General features: G+C 37.5%; 2 protein-coding genes across 4 annotated transcripts in view; both read right to left on the reverse strand.

Annotated features, from left to right (window-relative positions):
• Positions 1-15,183, reverse strand: part of rbm38 (RNA binding motif protein 38) — a 23,748-nt gene extending 8,565 nt beyond the window's left edge. The window contains exons 1-3 of the mRNA XM_008414161.2: positions 14,475-15,183; positions 10,331-10,454; positions 8,084-8,138 (exon numbers count right to left, since the gene is read on the reverse strand). Of these exons, the coding sequence (XP_008412383.1) occupies positions 8,084-8,138; positions 10,331-10,454; positions 14,475-14,696 (401 nt within the window). The 5' untranslated portion in view covers positions 14,697-15,183. The remainder of the gene's footprint in view (positions 1-8,083; positions 8,139-10,330; positions 10,455-14,474) is intronic.
• A 3,486-nt stretch (positions 15,184-18,669) lies between these two features.
• The window catches only part of LOC103467612 (nuclear receptor coactivator 3-like), a 35,243-nt gene continuing 32,490 nt past the window's right edge, over positions 18,670-21,422 (reverse strand). For all 3 annotated transcript variants that reach the window (XM_017305817.1, XM_008414160.2, XM_008414159.2), the window contains exons 21-22: positions 21,100-21,292; positions 18,670-20,404 (exon numbers count right to left, since the gene is read on the reverse strand). In XM_017305817.1, the coding sequence (XP_017161306.1) occupies positions 20,393-20,404; positions 21,100-21,292 (205 nt within the window). In that variant the 3' untranslated portion in view covers positions 18,670-20,392. The remainder of the gene's footprint in view (positions 20,405-21,099; positions 21,293-21,422) is intronic.

Genomic DNA, 21,422 nt, shown 5'->3' on the forward strand with positions numbered 1-21,422 from the left:
ATATGCAATTACATATGACATGTATAAGGAATATTTGTGTATTATAGGTACACAAATAAAATATAAGGTATTATACCTAAGTTTGCTCTCTGTAAATTAAGTGTTTTTCTGCTGATGTTACTTTCAAATATTTAAAACAATATATCACACTTAAAATCCAAATTAAATTACCACACCTACTAATTGTAGTAGGTATTTTACACACTTAGAGTAGCCGAGAAATTATGACCTGTTGGTATGGGGGCCACCAAATGAAAATCTGCTTAGGGCCCCAAAAAGGTTTGTGCCGGCCCTGTGGTTGGCTGTAAACTCTCTAGTTCCCCTTCGCTTTTCTCTCCCCCGTTCCTTATCCGCCTGCAGGTGCATGATATATACAAAATCCTTAAGTTGGCCTGAAATACTCAACAGAAACTTGCCTCAACGTATATCTTCCAACACCGCTCACATACATTCATTGCTTTGACAGGGAAATAGAAAAAAAAGAGAGGTGGCAGCTGAATGTAGCACTTTGACACACACACTTCACTAGAACAAAAGCTCAAAGCTGAACGACAACAGGAGCATTTTGAAAAGCTTTCAGCTGTGCTTTGACTGTCAGATTTTTTTCCCTCAGACTTTGTATTTTTTCATTCAACAGAAGGGCCTCCTCTAATTAGGTCCCCAGCTGAGGGAAAAAAAAACCCACCGGAGGTTTCGCCATCTATCGCAAAGCCCTGAACAAAGAGGAAATTATAACTTTAGATGAAGAGAAATAGGTGAAAAGAAAAGAGAACAACCAGGGTGTGACTGTAAAAAATAAGAGGAAGTATAAGCACTGGGGTTTTGGTATGAATATATGAAATGAGCTCCAGCATTGTGTCCATCACCACCAGATCTGGAGCCGTACTTAAGACCCTCGGCCGCAGGTGTGCTACGAGTCTGTCACCCCATCCAGTTCCTCTGCTTCAACAGGAAATCCTCCCCAGCTGCTCTCACACCGTCTTAAACACGTCTCACCACACATCCATCTCCTTCCTCTCTTAGTTTCTCTCAAGAAATAGAAACATAAAAAGTCTGTAAAAAAAAAAAAGCAACTTTCTTTCTGCTAAGGAAATGTGTTAACCTTGTCTCTGCAGGCAGACAAGCGGGCGACCACAGGCGACAGACGCACCCTCCCTCCAGTCGCTCCTTTAAACTGGAACCACCCAGATTCAGTTTCTATCTCAGAGGCACATTTGGCGTCGAGGCGTACTCCGTCTTCTAAAAACTTTGAGCAAATACGCAGAGGCAGCAAACAGAGCTGTGCCTTGTTTGTCTTTGATATTTGCTGTTTATACTCTGAGTGTTTGTCTGAGCAAACTGGTGGAAGAAAAGGGGTGAAAAGCAACCAAATTCCTGCTGACACGTTTAAATAGAGTTTATGTTTATTTGGGAAATAAATCTGATTAGTTTAAAAAACTCCAGATATTTTTGCATCCTAAATAATCAGACAAGATTAAATTCTTTGATTTCTCTTGAAAATTACATTTTGTTTGTTGTTACAGCTAGGGCTGTCACAATAAGCAATACGTCAATTAGTTGTGTGATAAATTAAAACAAATTCAATAATTTCTATTTCCATAATTTTTCTGCTTTTTTCAAATTACAAATGTCTTCAGTTTTGGTCTCAACTTTTTTAAAGGTCAATTTTGTTTACAGAGACTTCACAAGTTGTTTTTATTTCTTGTTTTTGTTGTTTTGTTTATTTATTTTGGATATTTGAAATGTCTTCAGGTTCCAGTGTTGAATGTTCATCAGAATTTAAAGTTTATTGATTTCTGTGAACGTGTTCTTGCATTATTAATCTGTTGTCATCACATTGCTTGGAAATGGTCTCTAAACAATCCTATCGTTTATCGCAATAACTTTTGGGACAAAATTTGTTATCGTGACAGGAATAGTTACAGCTTCCAAAGTTTCTTTTTAGTAAAAATGCACCAATGAACCAGCCAAAGCCTGTTTGTAATCTTTTATGTGTAATTAACAGGTCAAATACAGAAAACAAATGTTTCCCCCTAATTTCCCAACATTACTACCGTCCTTCAATTTGTCATCTACATCTCTTTGTATAAAAAATGTAAACATACAAAATAATCAGTCTACAAAATGGGTGAATCTGGTGGAATACTGTAAAAATATCCAATATTACTACTTTTATCCAAAATGAAAAGCATTCTAAAAGAAGTTAATACTCTAAAGGCAGAGATTAAAAATAATACTATACTAATAATACTAATTACCACTGAACATTTTCCCCCAACAGTTCGGGGAAAAATGTTGCTGATGGTCATAAATCTGCATTTAAATATTCATAATTTGTAAACCAAACGTTCTTTGTTGTCAGCCCTGCTTAGCTTGGACCTTTCGCTCAGTTTTTTTTAACTTTTGCCTCAGATAAAAACCCCAATATGTTGCCAACAAAAGCTGCGAACTGACTGCAGTCATACTGATCATGTCAAAGACACACACGGCCTCAAAGCAAAAACATCTGAGCGGAGACAGATGTGTCCTTTGCACATGCAGGACAAAAAATAGAAATTTATTTATTTATTTATTATGTCACAGGTTTTAGGATTCTTTGGTATCATATTTAAACATGAATTTAAAGTGAAAGTTGAAATTTACTTAATTACATTTAAAATGTCACCATTTGCTCATGTCTCTTTCCATCGGTTTGGCTCTAAAATAACCATTGACTTCCTACATTTATAACAAAGCATCTTAAGTGACAATATTAAACCTAAATTGACAAATTATTGGGTTTTTTTCTTCTTAAAGCCCAATAACTCATGCAGCTGTGCAGCACCAAGACCTCTTGAGGTTATCAATGTTGCAAGCTCTGGTCTCACTTCTTGTTTCACAACAGATAAATAAACTGCGGTGAACCACAGACTGATTGTTCGATGTCTATTTCAGATTTTGTGTTTTAAAATGAAAGAAAACATACAAATGTAAAAACTGTTGTCTGGTAAAAGGGGGATTCCGCTCACTTTCACAACACGGATAAACCTTACAGAAGCTGAGAAAAAGAAAAGCAGGAAGTCACAAGTAGTTATCCTGCTGGGCTACATGAAGACAATCTGCTCACCTCCAATCAAAAACAGAATTTATTAACTAATACATGAACTAAGCAATCAATTAGTAACGAAATTAACCAATTCACTTGTTTTACATATTTGAATTTGAGCCACATCATCCTTAAGCCGATGAAAGAATAGTATGTCAGGAGTAGAACAACACAATAAATTCTGCAGAGTTAAATCAACACTATGCCGAGTCTATGTGGTCCTTATCATAATTGGTGTTAATTTAACTCTTATAGAGTTATTTCAAAAATAGTTTGAGTAGTTCCAACTTTTTCAAGTGTTAAAATGACTTAATTTCTTGTTGAAATAACTCTGAAGAGTTAAATTAACACCAATTCTGATAAGGACCACATAGACTCGGCATAGTGTTGATTTAACTCTGCAGAATTTGTTGTGCAGAAACATTTTCCTGAAATGATCTCAGATCTGATTTGATTCAGTGATGCTTTCTTGGCAAAATGCAAGCAAAAGAAAAAAGAAAAAGAAAAACAGATCTATAAAAATGAACATAATAATATTTGGTTATGTAATTATTTAAAACCAATTATAGTTAACAAATGAGATGAGATACAGAAACTCATTTCTGAGATTCTTATACTCTCATTTCCGTTTAAAGGATAGGCATCATCCTGCTCACAACTTTACTTTTTAACTGTGTTCAAGCTTGCAGCTCTTAATTATATTCACTTCTATGTAAATAACGAGTGATTAAGAGACTTATCAAACCAGCACACTGCAGAGGGATTTAAAAGCTTTTTGTGGTGAGACTACTCTACCTCAATGACCACATATAACAAAAACTAACTTTATTTCAGGTCACATGTTAAACATTTTTGCTCCAGTTCTGACCAACAACATAACTCTGAAGCAACAGCAACTCCACATCTCTAGACATTTACTTTACATAATTATGATTCACTTTAAACTTAAGGGCTAGATGCCAAACCACAGATGGTTTTTCTTTGCAGATAGTGTTTTGATTAAATAAAATATACACCAAAAGGTTTTACATTCTGTGTAGATCGCTTGGAGACATTAGTGACGCGTTGTAGGTGAGAAACCTCAGCTGAGAAAGAAAGACCATGCAATCCAATCCAACCCGGCTTTATTTATAAAGCACTTTAAATTAACACACGTTTAGTAAAATGACAGAACTACAATTAATGCTTTAAAAATGGCAGACAACCAGTCATGCAGTTAAAAACTAAGCTAAAATAAACACAAATTAACATAAACATCCGGTGTGGTGTAGCAGGCAGTTATGTAGCCAGTTTGATGTGGCACGGCTGGTCGTTATCCATTTTAAGAGCTGCCACAGCAAGAGTGATGCCTCCTCTAAGCTTGTGATTAGTTTTTGGCACAACAACCCTAGAAGACCCTCAGGAGCTGAAATGAACTACATTCAGTAGCTGAGTACTTTAATTCTATCAAAAAAAGCACAAAGTAATATTTTTTTTATGAGAACACTACATAAAAAATTGTTTTAACAATGAACAAACCATTTCTAGTTACTAATCTGACGGACAAGCCATTCCATCTCTCGCTAACAATAGCCAATCATTTCAAAACTTCACCATTTCTCTGCAGTTTTTCATAACAGTTAAGATGTCAGATACACTGAAGCACCTGAACAACAGTCCAAAATTATACTTCTGCTTCTCTGCTTGTCACCCAATTAATCGTTCAGCTTCATCAATCTAAATAATACAACATAATCTGGCGCCCCTGGGTGCACACTCTGTGGAAGTATTATCTTCAGAGCGCTCTTTAAAAACTTCCTTTCATGCAGTAGAAATGTTTATCTGCTTATTCAGTTAAGTTTTTATCATAATTGTCCAGCTGGTAGAGAAATAAAACACAAAGTCGTCTTGTAGCTCTAATAGATGTTTCCATTTAAATCAAAATAAAAATCTAAGACGCTAATTAATAATAAATATTAGCTTTAAAGATTAACATTAAAAGCAAAACGTTCACTTCGTTTCAATATAGAAAAACTTGTGCTTAACTTCATTTTTTTTTTACAGTTAAAAGCAAATCCACGTATTTGATCAATTATTCAGACACCGTAGGAAAAGAATCCAAATGCTTGAACTGGGGGTGTTTCTGTGTCTTGTCTGCGTTCGCTTGTCTGTTAGTTTTAGCATACCAGGTGATGTTTGTTGCCTGCTTTGTTTCCATCTGCGAGGTGTCAAACCGTGAGTCTTCCTGGAAGCAGAGATTAAAAGACCAAAGCCCCCCGCTGTGTTTCGAATGTCTGCCCTCATTCTGGAAGATTTTCTATCAAACCTCATCTCATCACTCATTCATAGGCCCATCTGGGTCAGCTTAAACTCCCTCATCCCTCATTCACAAATTGAGGGCTGCAATATTAATAGCACTCGCAACAGTTTTGGTTTTTAATGGGCTTTTTTGTAGGATGTCGGCCTGTGGGAAGCCGGAAAGGGGAGATATTTTTTTCCAAATAATTGAAAACTAGAAGATTAAGGTTTCAAAAGCATCTTTCTTTATTAGCTAAAGAATAGCTAATCCTATGAAAACAGTTAATAAGAATCAAAATGTATCTTGATCTAAGATCACTTCATATATTGAATCCGGTCAAAAACAATGGCTGTTGCCATGGCGACAGCTCCTAAAAATATTGGACGCTTACATTTATACTAATTATTATTTATTTATTTTAGCAATTTGTCATGCTTTTTATTTATTATTTTATGTATTTCTTTAATGTTATCAGAGCCTTGCAACACGATTTTGCTCAACATGTACAACAATAAAGCTCGTCTATGTTTGTGATTACAGATGATCCGATGGATGCCGTCTGTACAAAGGTATTAGTCCAGAGAAAAGCACAATAAGTTCAGCAGTATTATCTATGTACCATGACACAAAGTAAACAGTGATTAGAGAAAGTGTCAGATGACTAAAACATTACAAAAAACTGGAAATTTCATTAAAACGATTCAAAAGACGAGTTTGAAACTGGTCAGTGAAGATACCAAGAGTCTGACAGTAACACTGAAGAAGGATTCAGTTGTCAAAACTTAAAACATCCGGGTCCAATGGTTGAATCTCCCTGAAGCCTGATTGGAGAATGCTTTCTGGTCTGATGAAGCCAAAACTTGTTTTAAGCGATAATGTTTGGCATTAAAACAAAACTGTTATGATGCAACATTGTCAAGAGAATACGTACACTGTCTCAAGTAGTAAATTTGCCCTTGCTGCACAGTCTCCTGTTTCATATTCTTATCATCTGTTTGTGTCTTACATCTGAATTTCAACAAATTTCAAATGATCCTCTATCTAGAACCATCCAAATTAATTTTAAGTGAAATATATTTTCATTAATTAGATGATTGCAGCACCTTTTATGAAATTCACATCTTAACTACTTACTTCAGTTTTTTTATGGCATAAATCAAGAGTAGCACCTCCTTTTGTACCTCCCAGCCAATGAAAATACAGGAAATCATCTAAGATAAGTTGGTGGAATCAACTAACTCCCTCAATCTCTGGTTACCTAGCAACAGCTAACACAATCGTTCTTTGGGTGCCCAGCAACAACCTGTTGAGTAACTTGTGCAGCAGCAGTTTAATAGCTGCTTAAAAACAAAAACAACAAAGTGAAGTGAAAGAAGAAAATGAAAGAAAAGCTGGAAAGGAAACTGTGGCTAAAAGAGGAAAGGTCATGTCTCCAGTTTGGCAGCATTTCAAATAACAAACTAATCAATAATTATTGATATCGACTGACATTTTTCAACCATATCGTCCAGTGCTACCAGCACATCTAAACAACCACAACTAATGATTGTCTTATATACCAAATCTGTGCTTTATTTTCAAAAACAAAAGCCACAGTAAACATTAGCATGGTAGAACATGTAGCTTAATGTTTTCCTTATTATTGCCAACTAGAGATGTGCCGATCAGGTTTTTTCCTGCCGATACCGATCACCCCGAGGGCCGATCACCGATACCGATCACCGATACCGATCACATAATTATTTTTATTATTTTTTTATTATAAACACTACCGGTTACATTATGTGGAAAAAGGAACCATGAATTCACCTTAATTTAGACAAAAACTTGTTTTTAATGACTTTTTCCAAGAAGAAAACTAAACAAAACAGGCATTCTGCAAATTGTACTGCTATTGGTAATACTATCTTTAACAGACTGATAACATATGAAGGCTCTGAAGAGGCTAAATAATGCAAAGAGCCAAAATAAAACCTCTCAACAAACTTCCCGATTCACTCAGTGCGTTATAGTTCCACATTGCTTAGGATTTGTTGCTGCGCATTTGCGCAGTGTGAAGGAAAGAGGAGACCAGCTGCACAGGCAGGCTGCGAAATGAGATGCAGGTGATCAGTTTGTGTGATCGGCAACAAGAGACCGTGATTGGCGATCACCGATCATACACTTTTTCACAGAAATCGGCCGATTATGATCGGTGACCGATCGATCGGCACACCTCTATTGCCAACAGTATGATGCTACTTCTGTCGAATAAAGATATTTAAAGGTTATCCGTGTCTAAGCATGTTTTCTGTGTCTCTTTCTGCCTCAGAAGACAAGTTTTAATATCAATAACAGTGCGCATCAAGTGAAGAGGAGTGTGTGTACGATGGGAAGAAGAGGAGGGAGTTTAACTAAATTCCTCTCAGCTTCAGTGAAGCTCAGCTAATGCGTGTGTGAAATTCAGAATTGAGCTTCTCACGCATTTAATGGACCAGAAAGAGAAGCAGACAGAGGATGCATCCAGTTCAAGAGTATATTTATAGACATAGTCCTCTATAGGCGATTTAGAGTTTATACAGACATAATTTATTTTGAGTGTTTATTTTCTCCAGCACTGCAGGGCCACAGTATCCAAAACCCAAGTCACAGCAGGATGTAGGGATCCAAATGTCACGAATCAGAGAGAGAGAGAGAGAAAGAGAGGTGGAAACAGCCTTATTGATTGTTCTGTGTCTTACCCGTATTGCCTCTGAGCCCACGTAGGAAGGACTTGGTGAACTCCAGCTGAAAAAGCTGCACAGGAAGACAAAGAGAAAGACAGAGGGGACGTTTTATAGCTTCTGGTAGCACAGACATCCAGAGCGAGAGCTGCTTTTCTTCCCTGAAGTGTTTCTGTTTGTATCGCTCAGATATTAGCATGCTTATGATGGTATCACAGACCGTTACACCCTCAACATTTACTGTCACACAAATGGAGTTGCACAACATTCTCTGACAAACATCTGTGACCTTGTTGCCTCTAGACTTCATCAGGAATCAATTGGGGATGAGTAAGAAAGGAGAAAGTTGTCCTCCTCCTCTCTGCTCCTCCTCTGCAACTTGTTTTCTTCATTCCTCCGTTTATCTGTTTTTCTTTACCATGCTTGTATGACTTCACCGTTTCTTTTGTTCAAACATATATTTACGCGCACGTTTTCGTTCTTTGGGAGGACAAAGACGAGACAGACATGCTGTTATTTCTTCCCCATAACGGTCCCATCCCCTCTTTCTCTAGGCATTGTCTGCCTCTCTGAAACACAATAACAAAATACCAAGCGCTGCCATCTCCCTTCAGCTGCATGCTCGGGGAGTTGCGTTGCAGTGCCGGGCTCCAGAATAAAAGCAACACAGTCAGTTGTTGTTGGCGCCACTGTTTGTCAATCACACCTACGCTCGACTGTTTTCAAGTCAATTTTTTTAAAAAGAAGCAGCGAAGGAAAGAGGTTCTCAAGGTCAGACCTCAGAGGGAAAGCATGCAGCATCTCTGGGAAGAAAAAAAAAAAGGCGTCAGGAAAGCTGACGCAAAGACCAAATGTAAGGGTGGAGATGATATGATGTTTTCAGCTGAGTGACAAGCATACCTGTGGTTTACCAAGTTGTATCCACCTAACCTAAATATACTCAGATTCTAATAGGGATGGGCGATATGACTAGAAATTAAACGTGATTTTTTTTCTTAACAGATTCAATTTCCGATTTTAATCTATTTTTTCCCCCTCTTGCTTTCTTTTCTCAGAAAGAAATTACAAGTGTCAGAAAATACTTTGAAAAAGTGGCGTTTATCTCAATCGTCCCTTCTGTGAGTTGTACTAGAGCCAGGCTATGAGACTTTTTATTTATTTACAGCAATCTAGTCATAATATTAGCACAATAAAGATGCAATTATACCTGAAAAATGTCTCAAAATCACAACAAAAAATATGTTTTGGTGAAGGAAAAAGCTTTGATAAACGTAGCAGGATTTGGTGTAAGCAGCTCAGCTCATGCGATTCTTTCTTGGAAACAGAAGCAGTTGTTTGCAAAATTGTCTCGTTACAGATAATAATTTTATGCGTTAAAAGATTAAGTATTCCTGCAAAGCACTAAAAACTTATACCAATGAGTATCTTTACAAAATGCTCGACATTCCTCTTTTTTGTGTTGGAGTTCTCATAAAATTACTACTTTCTTCTTCTAATATTACAACTGTATTATTGTAATATTATGACCTTATTCTTCTAATTAAAATAAATAAATCTTAGCCTGACCCTTATATTCTGTCATTAATTCAAACGCCAAATGAATAAAACACACTTGTCAAACAAGATGGCGGCTCTGGGTTGACATCACTCTGAACTATGGAAAAAAATCCAGAAAAGCCAAATATTTGATCAATTGATGTGATAGGAAGGAGAATTGAGAAAAATACTCAACATGAAAACTGTTAGGAGCTGCAAAAGACCTCAGGCTGAGGAGGAGGATCAGCAGAACAACAAACCCAAACACAAAGCCGGAGCGACAATAGGAGAGTTTAGATCAAATCCTAAATCACAAAAAAAAGATTCAAAACCTCTCAGGTTGATATGGATGCAAAAATTAATTTTAAAACCAATGTTATGTTTTTATGTGTGTTGAATCATAAGGAAAATAAGAATATTGTTTGTATGAGCCCTTTATATAGAGGAATTATGAAGATGAATATTCATATTAATCATCTTTAATCTCCTATCCTTGCCAATGTATCCTAAATATTTCTCAATCAGCAGGAATTTAAAAAACACATTTGATCAAATATATACAACATGCTCATTTAAACAAGCTGAAATTTACCAATACACTTCTGTCCTAAAGAGGAAAGATTCAGTCCTGCTTTTGTTATTGTGTTGTCTGTTTTTTAAATGACCATCATTGTATAAAAAATATTTGCACCAGCAGATGAAATAAGGCGTGTTCAGCTGTAATCTCACCGGTTTGTGAGCTGCGAGGCTTTGCTCCGAGGTACGCCAGGTTCACGTTGGCCTTCCTGCCGTCGATGATGGGGTTCGGATCTTTGCACGCCCGCTCTGCTGCTGCCCTGTCCACCATGGTCACCTGCAAACAATGATGCTGATCAATATCCGTTCAGAAAACTCTCCAAAGCCACGCGCTGAAGACAAAAGGGGGTCTGTGACCTTACTGCAAATACATTTAACTCAATGTATTTGCAATGACCTTCAATTTCCTTTGGATTTTATTCGACCAGGGGTCTGGCGCCAAAGAGCTCAATAAGCCTCACTAGAGCCATAAATGTTACACAACCTTTTGACCAAACACATCTTATGATTTAAAAAAAAAAAAATCTACTGAAATAAATGTGTTATTATAAAAAGTTTTTTTTTTTTTAAGTTTTTAAATTAAGAAAGAAAAACATAATTTCTCTTTTTTTGCCAAAAAGAGGAAATTATATTTTCTTATGTTGCGTGTTTGGCAAATTTTCAAACTAATGACAAAAAAAATTACACAGTATAACTCCCTGGTGCTTTTAATGTTAACATAGTGGAAATTGAATCTAATTATTCCATGAAAAATTGCTCAAATTTGCATATGGTGTTATTAGAGCTATTTTTAAACACATTAGCCACTTGTGGCTCCGGAGCCACAGGTTGCAGAGTCCAGTGATAAATCGACACAAGGTGGTGAACATTCATGAAAAGATTTGACCGGATATCTGGTTTTCAACATCTGTAAAAGAGAAAGAAAGCTAAAAAATGTAGTATGCCTTTGTATTCAGCCCCCTTTACTCTGATTCCCCTAAAAAAAGATCTGATGCAGCATCAAATGAGCATCTAAACAAGCAATCTGTGGTGGTCAAAGACCTTATTAGATAAGTGGTTCTCAAATTTTACAGTTTCCAACCCAAAAAGTGACTCTGGAGGTCTTTCTTAACCTCAATTATTAGTAAATATACCAGAGTTACTACTGATTCACTACATGAATGACAACACAAATGGTTTCAGAAGCCACTATTTTGCTAGTTTCTATTTACAGCATAAACATAAAAGATGTCATGATTTTTATTATTTTGTTTAATTTCTGAAGATCTTAAGACTCCACACTTGTTTATTCTCAATCTAAATTATTGTGCAAGAGAACATTAATAAACAAACAGCACCAGGAATATCAAGAAACACACTAGAAAGGTCAGAGATAACATAGTAGAGAAGTTTAAGGGAGAATAGGGTTATAAAACTACTGAGCTACAATTAAAATTACCTGAACTGTAAACGTCTCACAGGTCAATTATCAAGCAGACAGATTGGGCAAAGATTATTCAGAAAAGTGGCAACAAGATCCTTGGTAATTCTGGAGGAGCTGCAGGGATCCAACTGGGAGAATCTGATAAGACCAAAATGTTACTTTTATGTATGACTGGCAAGAAAACAGCCACTTCTGTGAGACAGGTTTAAGGATTAATGTTTAAAAGTTTGGCTAAAGTTTGATTTGTGTTTACAGTTTGGTCAAGACAGATTTCATTGCTATAAATTAAAAATGCATGTGGAACTCTAACACACCACCTCTATGGTGAAGCACGGTGGTGGCAGCAGCATGCACTGGAGCTGGTCAGAGTTAAAAGGAAGATTACTGAAGCTACAAATAGAAAAAAGCCTGTATCCTGTAATTAAAACTGGGGTGAAAGTTCATGTTTTAGTAGGACGACTTTAAACATACGAAGCTGCAGCAGAATGGTTTATATCAGGGGTTTCCAATATGAGGTCCAGGGGCCATTTGTGGCCCTCGGCATAAATTGATGTGCCGTTCAGATCGATGCAAATGGAGCTTATGCAGATGAAAACTTTCTATACATGGAAAATGTTTGGAAAGTCTTATTTCTTTTACTAACCATGTTTTTTTACTTTCATTTTTAATATTATCAAAGTAGAAAAGGTTCTCGTTTTTGTTGCTGAGATATGACTAAAAAACATTTTCAAGACCAAAAAAATATAAAACAAAAAGTTAGAAACCTTCATTCCTTTCTTTAATTAAAGAACCTGCAATAAATGATTCTTTTCTTCTTTGTTTCATGAAAATATTGCATGTTTAAATCACAAAAATCAAAGATTGATGATAAAATTATTATTGCATTTTCATTGTAGCAAAAGATGCCCCAACCGAGTGATTTCAATTTGGTTATTTTCGTTCACAGTGCAAAACAACTGGACATCCCTGGTTTAGATCAAAGCATATCAATGAGATAGTTTTTCCAGACTAATGAGAATATGTGGCAAATCTTAATGTTTATCACAGACAATTTCAATCTAATACGACTGAGATTGAGCAATTCTGCAAAGAAAGATGGGCAAAAATATTAGTAAAAGACTTGGAGCTGTAATTACATTAAAGGTGCTTCTATAAAGTATGAGCTGAATACAAACACACGCTGCACCCTTAAGATTTTTATTTAAAGTGAAAGTGTTTGTACCAGTTGGTAAATTCCTGTGTTGACACTGAAGTTGTGGTTGCAACCAACAGAAAACGTTTTCCAACCACTATGTGTTCAGAAAATCATTCAGTCTCTCTTCCTCTCTCTTTTTGTGTAAAAACGAAACAGGACATCCTTTCTGCCTGATGATGAGAGGAGGAATCTGCATTTGTACGCCAGGCGTCGGGTCCGGCGTGGGCTGATCTGTGGTGGGTAGGAGGATGAGAAACTGGAATCTACCTTGAGGGAGCGAGCTGAGGAGGGAACAGATGGAAGCTGGGCGAGCCGATGAAGGTTAACAAACACCCACAGAGCTGCTACTCTTCATATACAAGGTAAACCACAGCTGCAGACGACTACCACCAAGAAGTGGGGCAGTGAAACTAAAAACATACCAGCATTTGGTTTTGCAGCTCATTTTAAAGGGGCAGTATTATGTGTTTTCCATTTTATAGCACAATCAAGTAGTTATGGTGCATTCAGTTCTTATAAAAATCCTATATTTTTCAAACATGACTTAAAAGAAATTCCAATTTGCAATTTTCTCAAATCAATTTTTCTAATTTTACTGCAATCCAGTCATAAAGTCAGTCAAAGACAAATCCCAATTCAACCCTATGATGCAAAACTGCCAACTGGTAAAAAGTGATTCCAATGTAATAGCATTGAATCATTAGATGAGCATTATTATGTAATTTCCTGACACATTCTATAATTTTACAGCACAATCAAGTAATTACATTTCCTTCAGTTGTTTTAAAAAATGCTTTATATATAAATATATATATCAAACATGGCTTAAATTGGGTCTCTGTCTCTTTAAGAAGCTCCTGTTCTTTCCACCAATGTTCCTCCATTAAGCTTTTGACAACATGTTTGCACTGATAAGTAGTTTCTATAATAGTTCCAAAAGGTGTTTGCTAACTGCTGCTGCCGCTAGTCTGGAGGAGCTGAAACCTCCAGGAAATTCAAGGTTTTCTCAAGCATTCACGAACGAATAAAAGCAGCAACACTCCAAGTATGTTTGATGAGGATATAACATTTCAGCATGATATACAGCTAAAAATAAAAAAAAAGTTAATTTCACACAACACTGCTCCTTTAAGAGACAAATTATCAGCCCAACCGAGAGGAAGTCCAATACCCACAACTCCTTCTCATCTTTTATCTCTTTCAGAAACTCACAAACACCCAAATCTGGCAGAAAGAGAGAGAAATGGGGTGGAGGAGGAGGAGGAAGTCATACAGCAGCCTTATCTAGCATAGCCAACCGACATGTCACACCTCTGAGACTGAAGACTCCCTCTTCCCCCCTGCAGACATCTGCCCACAGCTGCAGCTGCTTGTTACAAAGCGGAGTGTTTTTGCAGCTCATTTGTAGTTTAGGAGGACGAGGATAATTAATGACACACTTTCAAGAAATAACCTGCTCCTCATGCCGCCAGCATGTGACCGCCAGCATCTGACACGCTGCATACGGCTGTTGCTTAAACAAAGTGGCAGTGTGTGTGCGTGTGTGTGTGTGTGTGTGTGTGTGTGCGTGTGGAGGAGGCCCTGACAGGAGCTGAGATACTATTTAAGAAATCAGTTTGTAGTCAGCAAAATGAATCCGAGTCATTTTTATACCGGCTGAAAGCCAGATATCAACTCACAAAGCCGTATCCTCTGGATTTCCCCGTCTGCTTGTCCGTGATCACCACCGCCTCGTCGATGTCCCCGAAAGTCTCGAAATATTTCCGAAGTGAGGCGTCGCTGGTGTGGTAGGGCAGCCCGCCGACGAAGATCTTTGTGTAAGTTGTGTCCTTCTCCATGGTGGGGGGCATTATTTCTAGCGGGACCCCGAGCAGCTGACCCAGAAACAGCGGCGAACTCATAAAGCTCGGTGGAAAACCCAAAAACTAAGCAGCGAGACGAGAGAAAGGAAGGGTAACTTTACGCGCAGCGGTCGCACAAACCTCCTATAATATTAATATTAACAATGAGGGTAAAACCGCGTCCATGCTTCAGCCTCGCTCGGAGTTTGCCGGGAATGCGGCTCAAGCGGACAGGTGCCTCCAAACCTCCCGTCCTGGAGGGAAAAAAACCCACAACAAAAATCCCATGCAAAGTCTTTAAGCTCCGGCGGACTCTCAACGGCGCTTTCCTTCTCTTGGCTTCTGGTCCAATCGACAGGCGGTGCGTCTGTTCCCGTCGGAGCATCCCGCCCTCAGCTCCACCCTGCCTCCGCTGCACGCGCACAAAGGAAACCCCCACCCCACTGAAACCATAACACGGAACTGTTGAACACTTTGATAGAGAGAGAGAGTCATAAATACATGTTCACTAAATTAACCAAGCAACTCAGCAGAAAATATCTATTATTTATTTGAAGTAACGTTACTTATTGGCTGCTTCTGCAGGAAAAATGCATAACAGGCTTTTTTTTCTGCCATTGTCTCATTTTTTTTGGATATTTTCTGTACAGGATGACTGATATAACAAGACCTACAATTAATTTATTAAAGGAGTGGGGTGGATTTCGTATTTTCCAGGCCCATTGAGCCATTTTACGCAACTATGTTTCCTCCAATTGTTAATAAATGCTGTCGAACATGTCTTAAAAGAAACTTGAAATTAGATCTGTGTCTCTTTATGAAACTTCTTCTCTTTACAACACTCCACCTTCAGCACAAAATCACAACAATGTTTCTCCATTATGCCATTTACTATCGTTCTTACCAGCATTGCACTGAGCTCTGCAGACTCGCAGTTCCAACAGGTATTTGCTAACTGCTGCTGCCTCTAGTCTGGAGGAGCTGAGTGGGAAGAGGCTTGGCTAGAGACCACAGATCTAAGGCGGAGCTAATGCTAATAGCAGAGTTTCAAGGATTCCTCAGAATCAAAGCAACACTCCATATATGATCTTGATGAGGGAATAACAGTATAACATGATGTAAAGTTAAAAAAAATATTTTCCATAATAAACTGGCTCTACCTTCTTTTTCTGGTCACACATTGCTGTGGGATGCTGTTCTATTGCTTAACCAGTATTAGTCTAAATTCTGTCAATATGGACTTGAAGTCAAAATTGGATGGATTAAATGTGATCAAGCTTCATTAGACAAACAAAGAAATCAACCAAACACAAATTTCCACACTTTTTGTGCAAAGTATTTTGAAGCACTGAAAATATTCTGCAAAGATAAACACATTTCATGAAGAAGAAACCAGAGAAAATTGGTCTTGCTGGAAAACATGTGTATAAAAACATTTTAATTGACCATTATTCCAGAGACATGGTGACTCCAAAAGTTTTGTGTCTTGTGAACTCAAAAGTAGGTTAAGTTTGAGTCTGATGAATAATTTCTTTAACAGGAGAAACATTCAAGATTTAAAATTTGGATTCTGTGCTTTCAGTTTAGACATTTTTTATTGAGCATCTTCTTTAGAGAGTTTGAAATAAACACTCTAACAAAGTTCCCAGTGAGACCTCTGACCAGCCTTTTGCATGTTTCTGTATTGATTCACCTTGAATGATAAACTCCAAAACAGGTTTGTTTGATTTCCATGTCAATTGAACAGGATATGTGCAACACAGAAGGAGGATAATTTACGGTACAAAAAAACCTCCAACAAACAAATTTAACACTTTTGATCTGGTATATAGAATTACAGCAAAGGTTGAGAAGGTCATGCATGAGTGAATGAGTATCAGATGTCAGCCTTTGATACAAATATATTTTGTATTTTAGAAAACTACTTCAAAAGCAGTAGAGCTATCAGTGTTTATAAAAACTTTAAAATACAGCAGCTTCTGAAGAAGTCCTTAAAAGTGGTGTAAGATCCTTTTAGGGGGGAAAGTACAAGAAAGGAGAGCGGGTCTCGCATGTAGGAGGGACAGGAAATGAGGGGATGAAAGTGAGTCTGTAGACAACAACATGGACAATGACTCAAGACTTTTTTCACACTCTGATCCCCTTCACATGTTGATAGCCCCTCATCCACTCAGACACACTCATGGTCCCTTTTAATCCCGGCTAAGATTACCTTCTTCTTTCAGTTTTTTTCCTCCTAAGAGGAAAAAACCGCAGCTCTGATCCAGCACTACACTGTAAAAACAAAATCTTACCAAGAATTTTTGATCCAGCTTCTAGTTCAAATATCTTAGTATGCTTTAAATAAGACATAACTAATTTGCTTGTTTTAAAGGTGACCCATTACGTTTCCTTCAGCAGGTTGGGTTAAGTCTATACAAAAACATGTTCACTAAATTTTTTTGCACAAAATCCTTCTTAGATGATGAGATTTTAGTCTGGTCACTTCTGCCTATTTTGAGCTCCTTTCAGAATGAGCTGCTTTAGAGCCTCTTGTTACTTTACAGCCAAATGTGCTGGCTACACGCCCACAATGTCAACGTTTGCGCTCGCATGTGAAAATGGCTGCTAACATATTATATTGCTAATATAAGGTCACACTACTTTGAAAAGCAGAAGCAGAGTCTCCTGCACAACCAACAACAGTGCAGCAAGTGATTTCTGGATGGAAAGTCAACAACAAAACTCTTCTCTTTTCCAGCAGCCATTGTACAGCGTTTACAGTGATAAAACCAGCCGAAAAAAACGCATGGCCACTCAGGTTGCTAGGTAACGGTGCTGCGACTCAACAATCTTGTTGGTTGTCCATTTCAAAATCAGGAGGATTTTGAAATCAAAATCAGGAGGATTTTGAAATTACTCATTTTCCAGACACCAAAAAGACATTAAGTTATTGCAAAAAGGTGACAGCGAGTTTTTTTTAAAGTGTTTTGGCATTTTTAGAAGCCGTAGAAACCAAAAGGGAAGGTTAAAACATCCAAAAAGTAAATTTTTACACAGTAGGTCCCCTTTATGTCAATGATTCCATAATATAGTGAAATAATTTGCTATTGAACCTAATACTTTTCATCAATATTGAGGTATTATTGACTTAAAACAAGCTCCTATTTTTATTTTATTGCTGAAAAGTTACTTGTGATTTTATTTTGTCTTATTTCAAGTGAACTAAGATATTTGCAGTAGAAACAAGACCAAAAATATTTGGTAAGATTTTGTGGTATTTTTGGGGTGGGGGAAAAAATTACACCAGACATATTTTAATGTTTAAATATAAATTTGTATTTACATCAATATTAACATCAAGAAACAAGGTAAGAAAACAAAACCCAACAGTATTTTACATCCTGCGATCATGATCCTGTGTTTTCCAGATTTGCTCCTGTGACGTCAAAAGAAGAGCAACGTTCCCTGTTTTTAATATTTATTTCTCCTTGATTCCAGCCTGTTGTTTTGACATGAAAATAACAAGAACCATGGATAAAACCTCTTCTCCAACTCAAAAGGACATTCTTGATGAATGTAAGCACCACATAAAAATCAACTGGCTGTAAGGTTCACAGAAAGACAAAAATTTAAACCACCTCAGCAGAACCGGACGACCTCTCTACTCTGTTTCAAGCAGATCAGAGTATTTTATACGGAATCCAACTTTTGCTCCCCTTGCGTTATATGCAACAGTAAAAAACACACACACACACACACAATCTACTGCGCTGTTTCTATGCACTGCAGGATGACAAACAGAAATCTTTGGACTGAGCGTGTGTTCAAAGGTAGATTTCTCAACAAAAACCTCCACAAGACAAAAAAACAAAAGAGATTTATGGATGAAATTTTGATCTAAATTCCTCCGTTTGTAGCCTGAATTTGAGTTAAAACTACGATTTTTGAAGCACGTAGGAGAGGATTGACTGGCAAGAAATCTGGGCCCACAGAACAACACAATCATGTGTCACTTCTTTTGCTGTGTAGACATTTCATTGTTTTTTTTTTAAATAATTCTTTTTTTTTTTTTAAAAGAAAAATAGCTTATTTAAAAAAGCGTAACAACCTACTAGCACCTGTATGCTTCGGACTACATTCTAGGAAAATAGGAAGAGGGTTCATGGTTTAAGGATTATTAGAAATAAAAAAAGTGCTTCCAGACAGCGGGAAAATGACAGTATATCAAAGAAATATACATGTACTGCTTCCAAAAACAGGCGTTTTCCTCCCAATTAATGTATCGAAAAGAAGAGCTGACCTATGACGGAATAAGAAAATTACACCTTTAAATATTAAGCCTTACAATCTGTGCAAAAAACAGTATGTGAGCTAGAAAAGCATAAATATATTTATATATAGTACATTTGAAGCATATTTACAGATCATATTTACAGAAAAGAAGAGGAATAAAATGCTCCAAACAAGACATCGAGCTTAATACTGCAGTACCGATCTTTGGGTGAACAATGTGTCAGTGTTGTCCTCAGAGGGAAACTGGGAGGAAGGATTATTGCTCGATATTTGAGTTCAATACGATCATCTAGCACTTTGTTTTGTAGTATGAGTGGATCTAACTTCTGTGAAGATAATTAGCTTAGTTAGACTGGCTTTTTTTTTTAATCTTTACAACTTTAAAAGATCAGAGTTTAGCTTCTGACTGGCTCACCATTGATTTGGCTTGGTGAGGTGTAAAACAGTCTGGGCTTTTTGTGCATCTCTATTAGATGAATATGTAGTTTCAATTTTTTTATATTTCTATAAGGAACCACGAGGACGGATCCACATTTCGCATGAGTTGTGGAGGAACCGGCAGGGTTGCCATGAAGTGGTTTAAACTTGTCAAGAAATATCTAAATTTATAGTCATCATTAAATTGCAAAAAGATCACTTCAAAAAGGAAATTATTTTTTTAGGAGCAATTTTAAAATCTTAATTCATCTTCTTATAAACACAACTCTTCTCTGGTTCCCTCTGAGGAGCAAAACCTGCAAAGTTGACCCAATCTTAAAGAATGTGAATAGAAAAGAAAAGAAGAGGAAATTTCTGAGGCTATTTAGTAATTCATGAATAAAGGCCTCTAAATTGCCACAATCCGTTTGATGTTGGCTTTCCTTAAAGTGCAACGAGCCAACGGGTTAGTTCGATCCTACTCAGCGGCATCCTGGACGACAAGACGATGTGCTACTTCTTAATAACATTCATGTGAGCGTCACAACCCGACGGCTCTTTAGCTGCTGGTCGTGTCTGCAGGAATCCGCCGGGAGCGGCAGAGCGATGGCGGATGGAAAGTTCAGAATCGACATTTTTACATCTGAATATAGCTTCGTGATACATTCGACAAAACAGAGGCTGTTTAAATACATTTGTCCATATAATGTAGCTTCACCGTTTGGTCCAAGGAAAGGATATACTGAGGAACACTGGCTGCTCAGGAAGGGAGGAACATTGAATTCATGTCCGTCTCTCTGTGCATGATGGATAAACAGTTTGTCAGATTTTTAGGAAGGCTGTGTGTTTTCATGTGACAGTCTGTCTTGTTTATCCTCCGGCGGTGTGGCTGACATTACTGGCCATCATTCCAGAGGGAAGTTCACTCCCCCGTCTGGTGGGAATGTGGCGCTACACGGAGGATCATAACACGCCTGGTTTATTTCCACACACACTGCAGCGCAGAAGCCGTCTGCCAAATCTGGGTGGAGATCACAGTGAGACAAAAGCTTCTGGCGCGTCCATCAGCAGTATTTCTGGATCATCAGGGGGAAGAGAGCAGAGCGTGAGCATTTAAAGAGAAACCCACCAAGAAAAACACGCAGAGTTCATCGTAAAGCAGCAAAGATTATTGATTCCTGTTTCTGAAGAAAAATGATTGTGATGCTGAGATGTAGCAAAAAAAAGACAGAAATTAGATATTTGAACAAAAAAAAAAAAAAAAACATTTTTATCTAAGCTTATAAAATGGATTTTTAACCATCAATAAGTGTCTCCAGAACCACAAGTAACTCTCAAACACTTTGGCTGAAAATCATAGCAAATCAACTAATGTTTTTAGATAAAAATATTATAACAAATGCAGGCTTTAGCAGTTTTTTCATGCAATAATTGCCATGGAGTTTCACAACAGAATTAGACTAAAAGTACAAATAAGATTTATTTATTTGCTCCTGTGTGACAACAGAAATGTGTTTGATAATATCATTATATTATCCAAGCAGGATGTATTGTTTTTCTAGCCACTTTTAGTGTATGTGACGCTAAAACGAATTTTAAATTAAAATGTATTGTTCGCATGTTTTAGTTATGAAGAGCAGGGGGACCACAATCCCTGTTGCACTCCTCTTGCTGAAATCCTCCTGAGATGCATTCAGATGTGTAAACCGTCCTGAGACTAAACATTAAATAATGTTCTTTAAGTATTGAGACTCCCACTCTTTTCACATACCTGATCAGGCCCCATAGGCATGCGCCCCATCACCATGGGGTTCATCCCCATCTGTCCCATGTGACCGCCTCCTCCGCTGGCCGGCATGCCGCCGTTCATCATCATGCCTCCGTACTGCCCGGGATTTCCCTGCTGCCCGAACTGCTGCTGACCCAGCGGTGCCTGCGGCCCGAACTGTTGCTGAGGGTATGAACTGGAGATAAAAAAAATTAAATACAGACAGGATTTAACTAGGGGTGCATTCACACCAGCACTGTTTAGTCCACTTTAGTAAAACTGCAGTTCGGTTTGTAGTCCGCTTTAGTAAAACTGCAGTTCGGTTT

The sequence above is a fragment of the Poecilia reticulata genome, linkage group LG7 (genome assembly GCF_000633615.1).
Source record: "Poecilia reticulata strain Guanapo linkage group LG7, Guppy_female_1.0+MT, whole genome shotgun sequence".
In the NCBI taxonomy this organism is placed as follows: domain Eukaryota; kingdom Metazoa; phylum Chordata; class Actinopteri; order Cyprinodontiformes; family Poeciliidae; genus Poecilia; species Poecilia reticulata.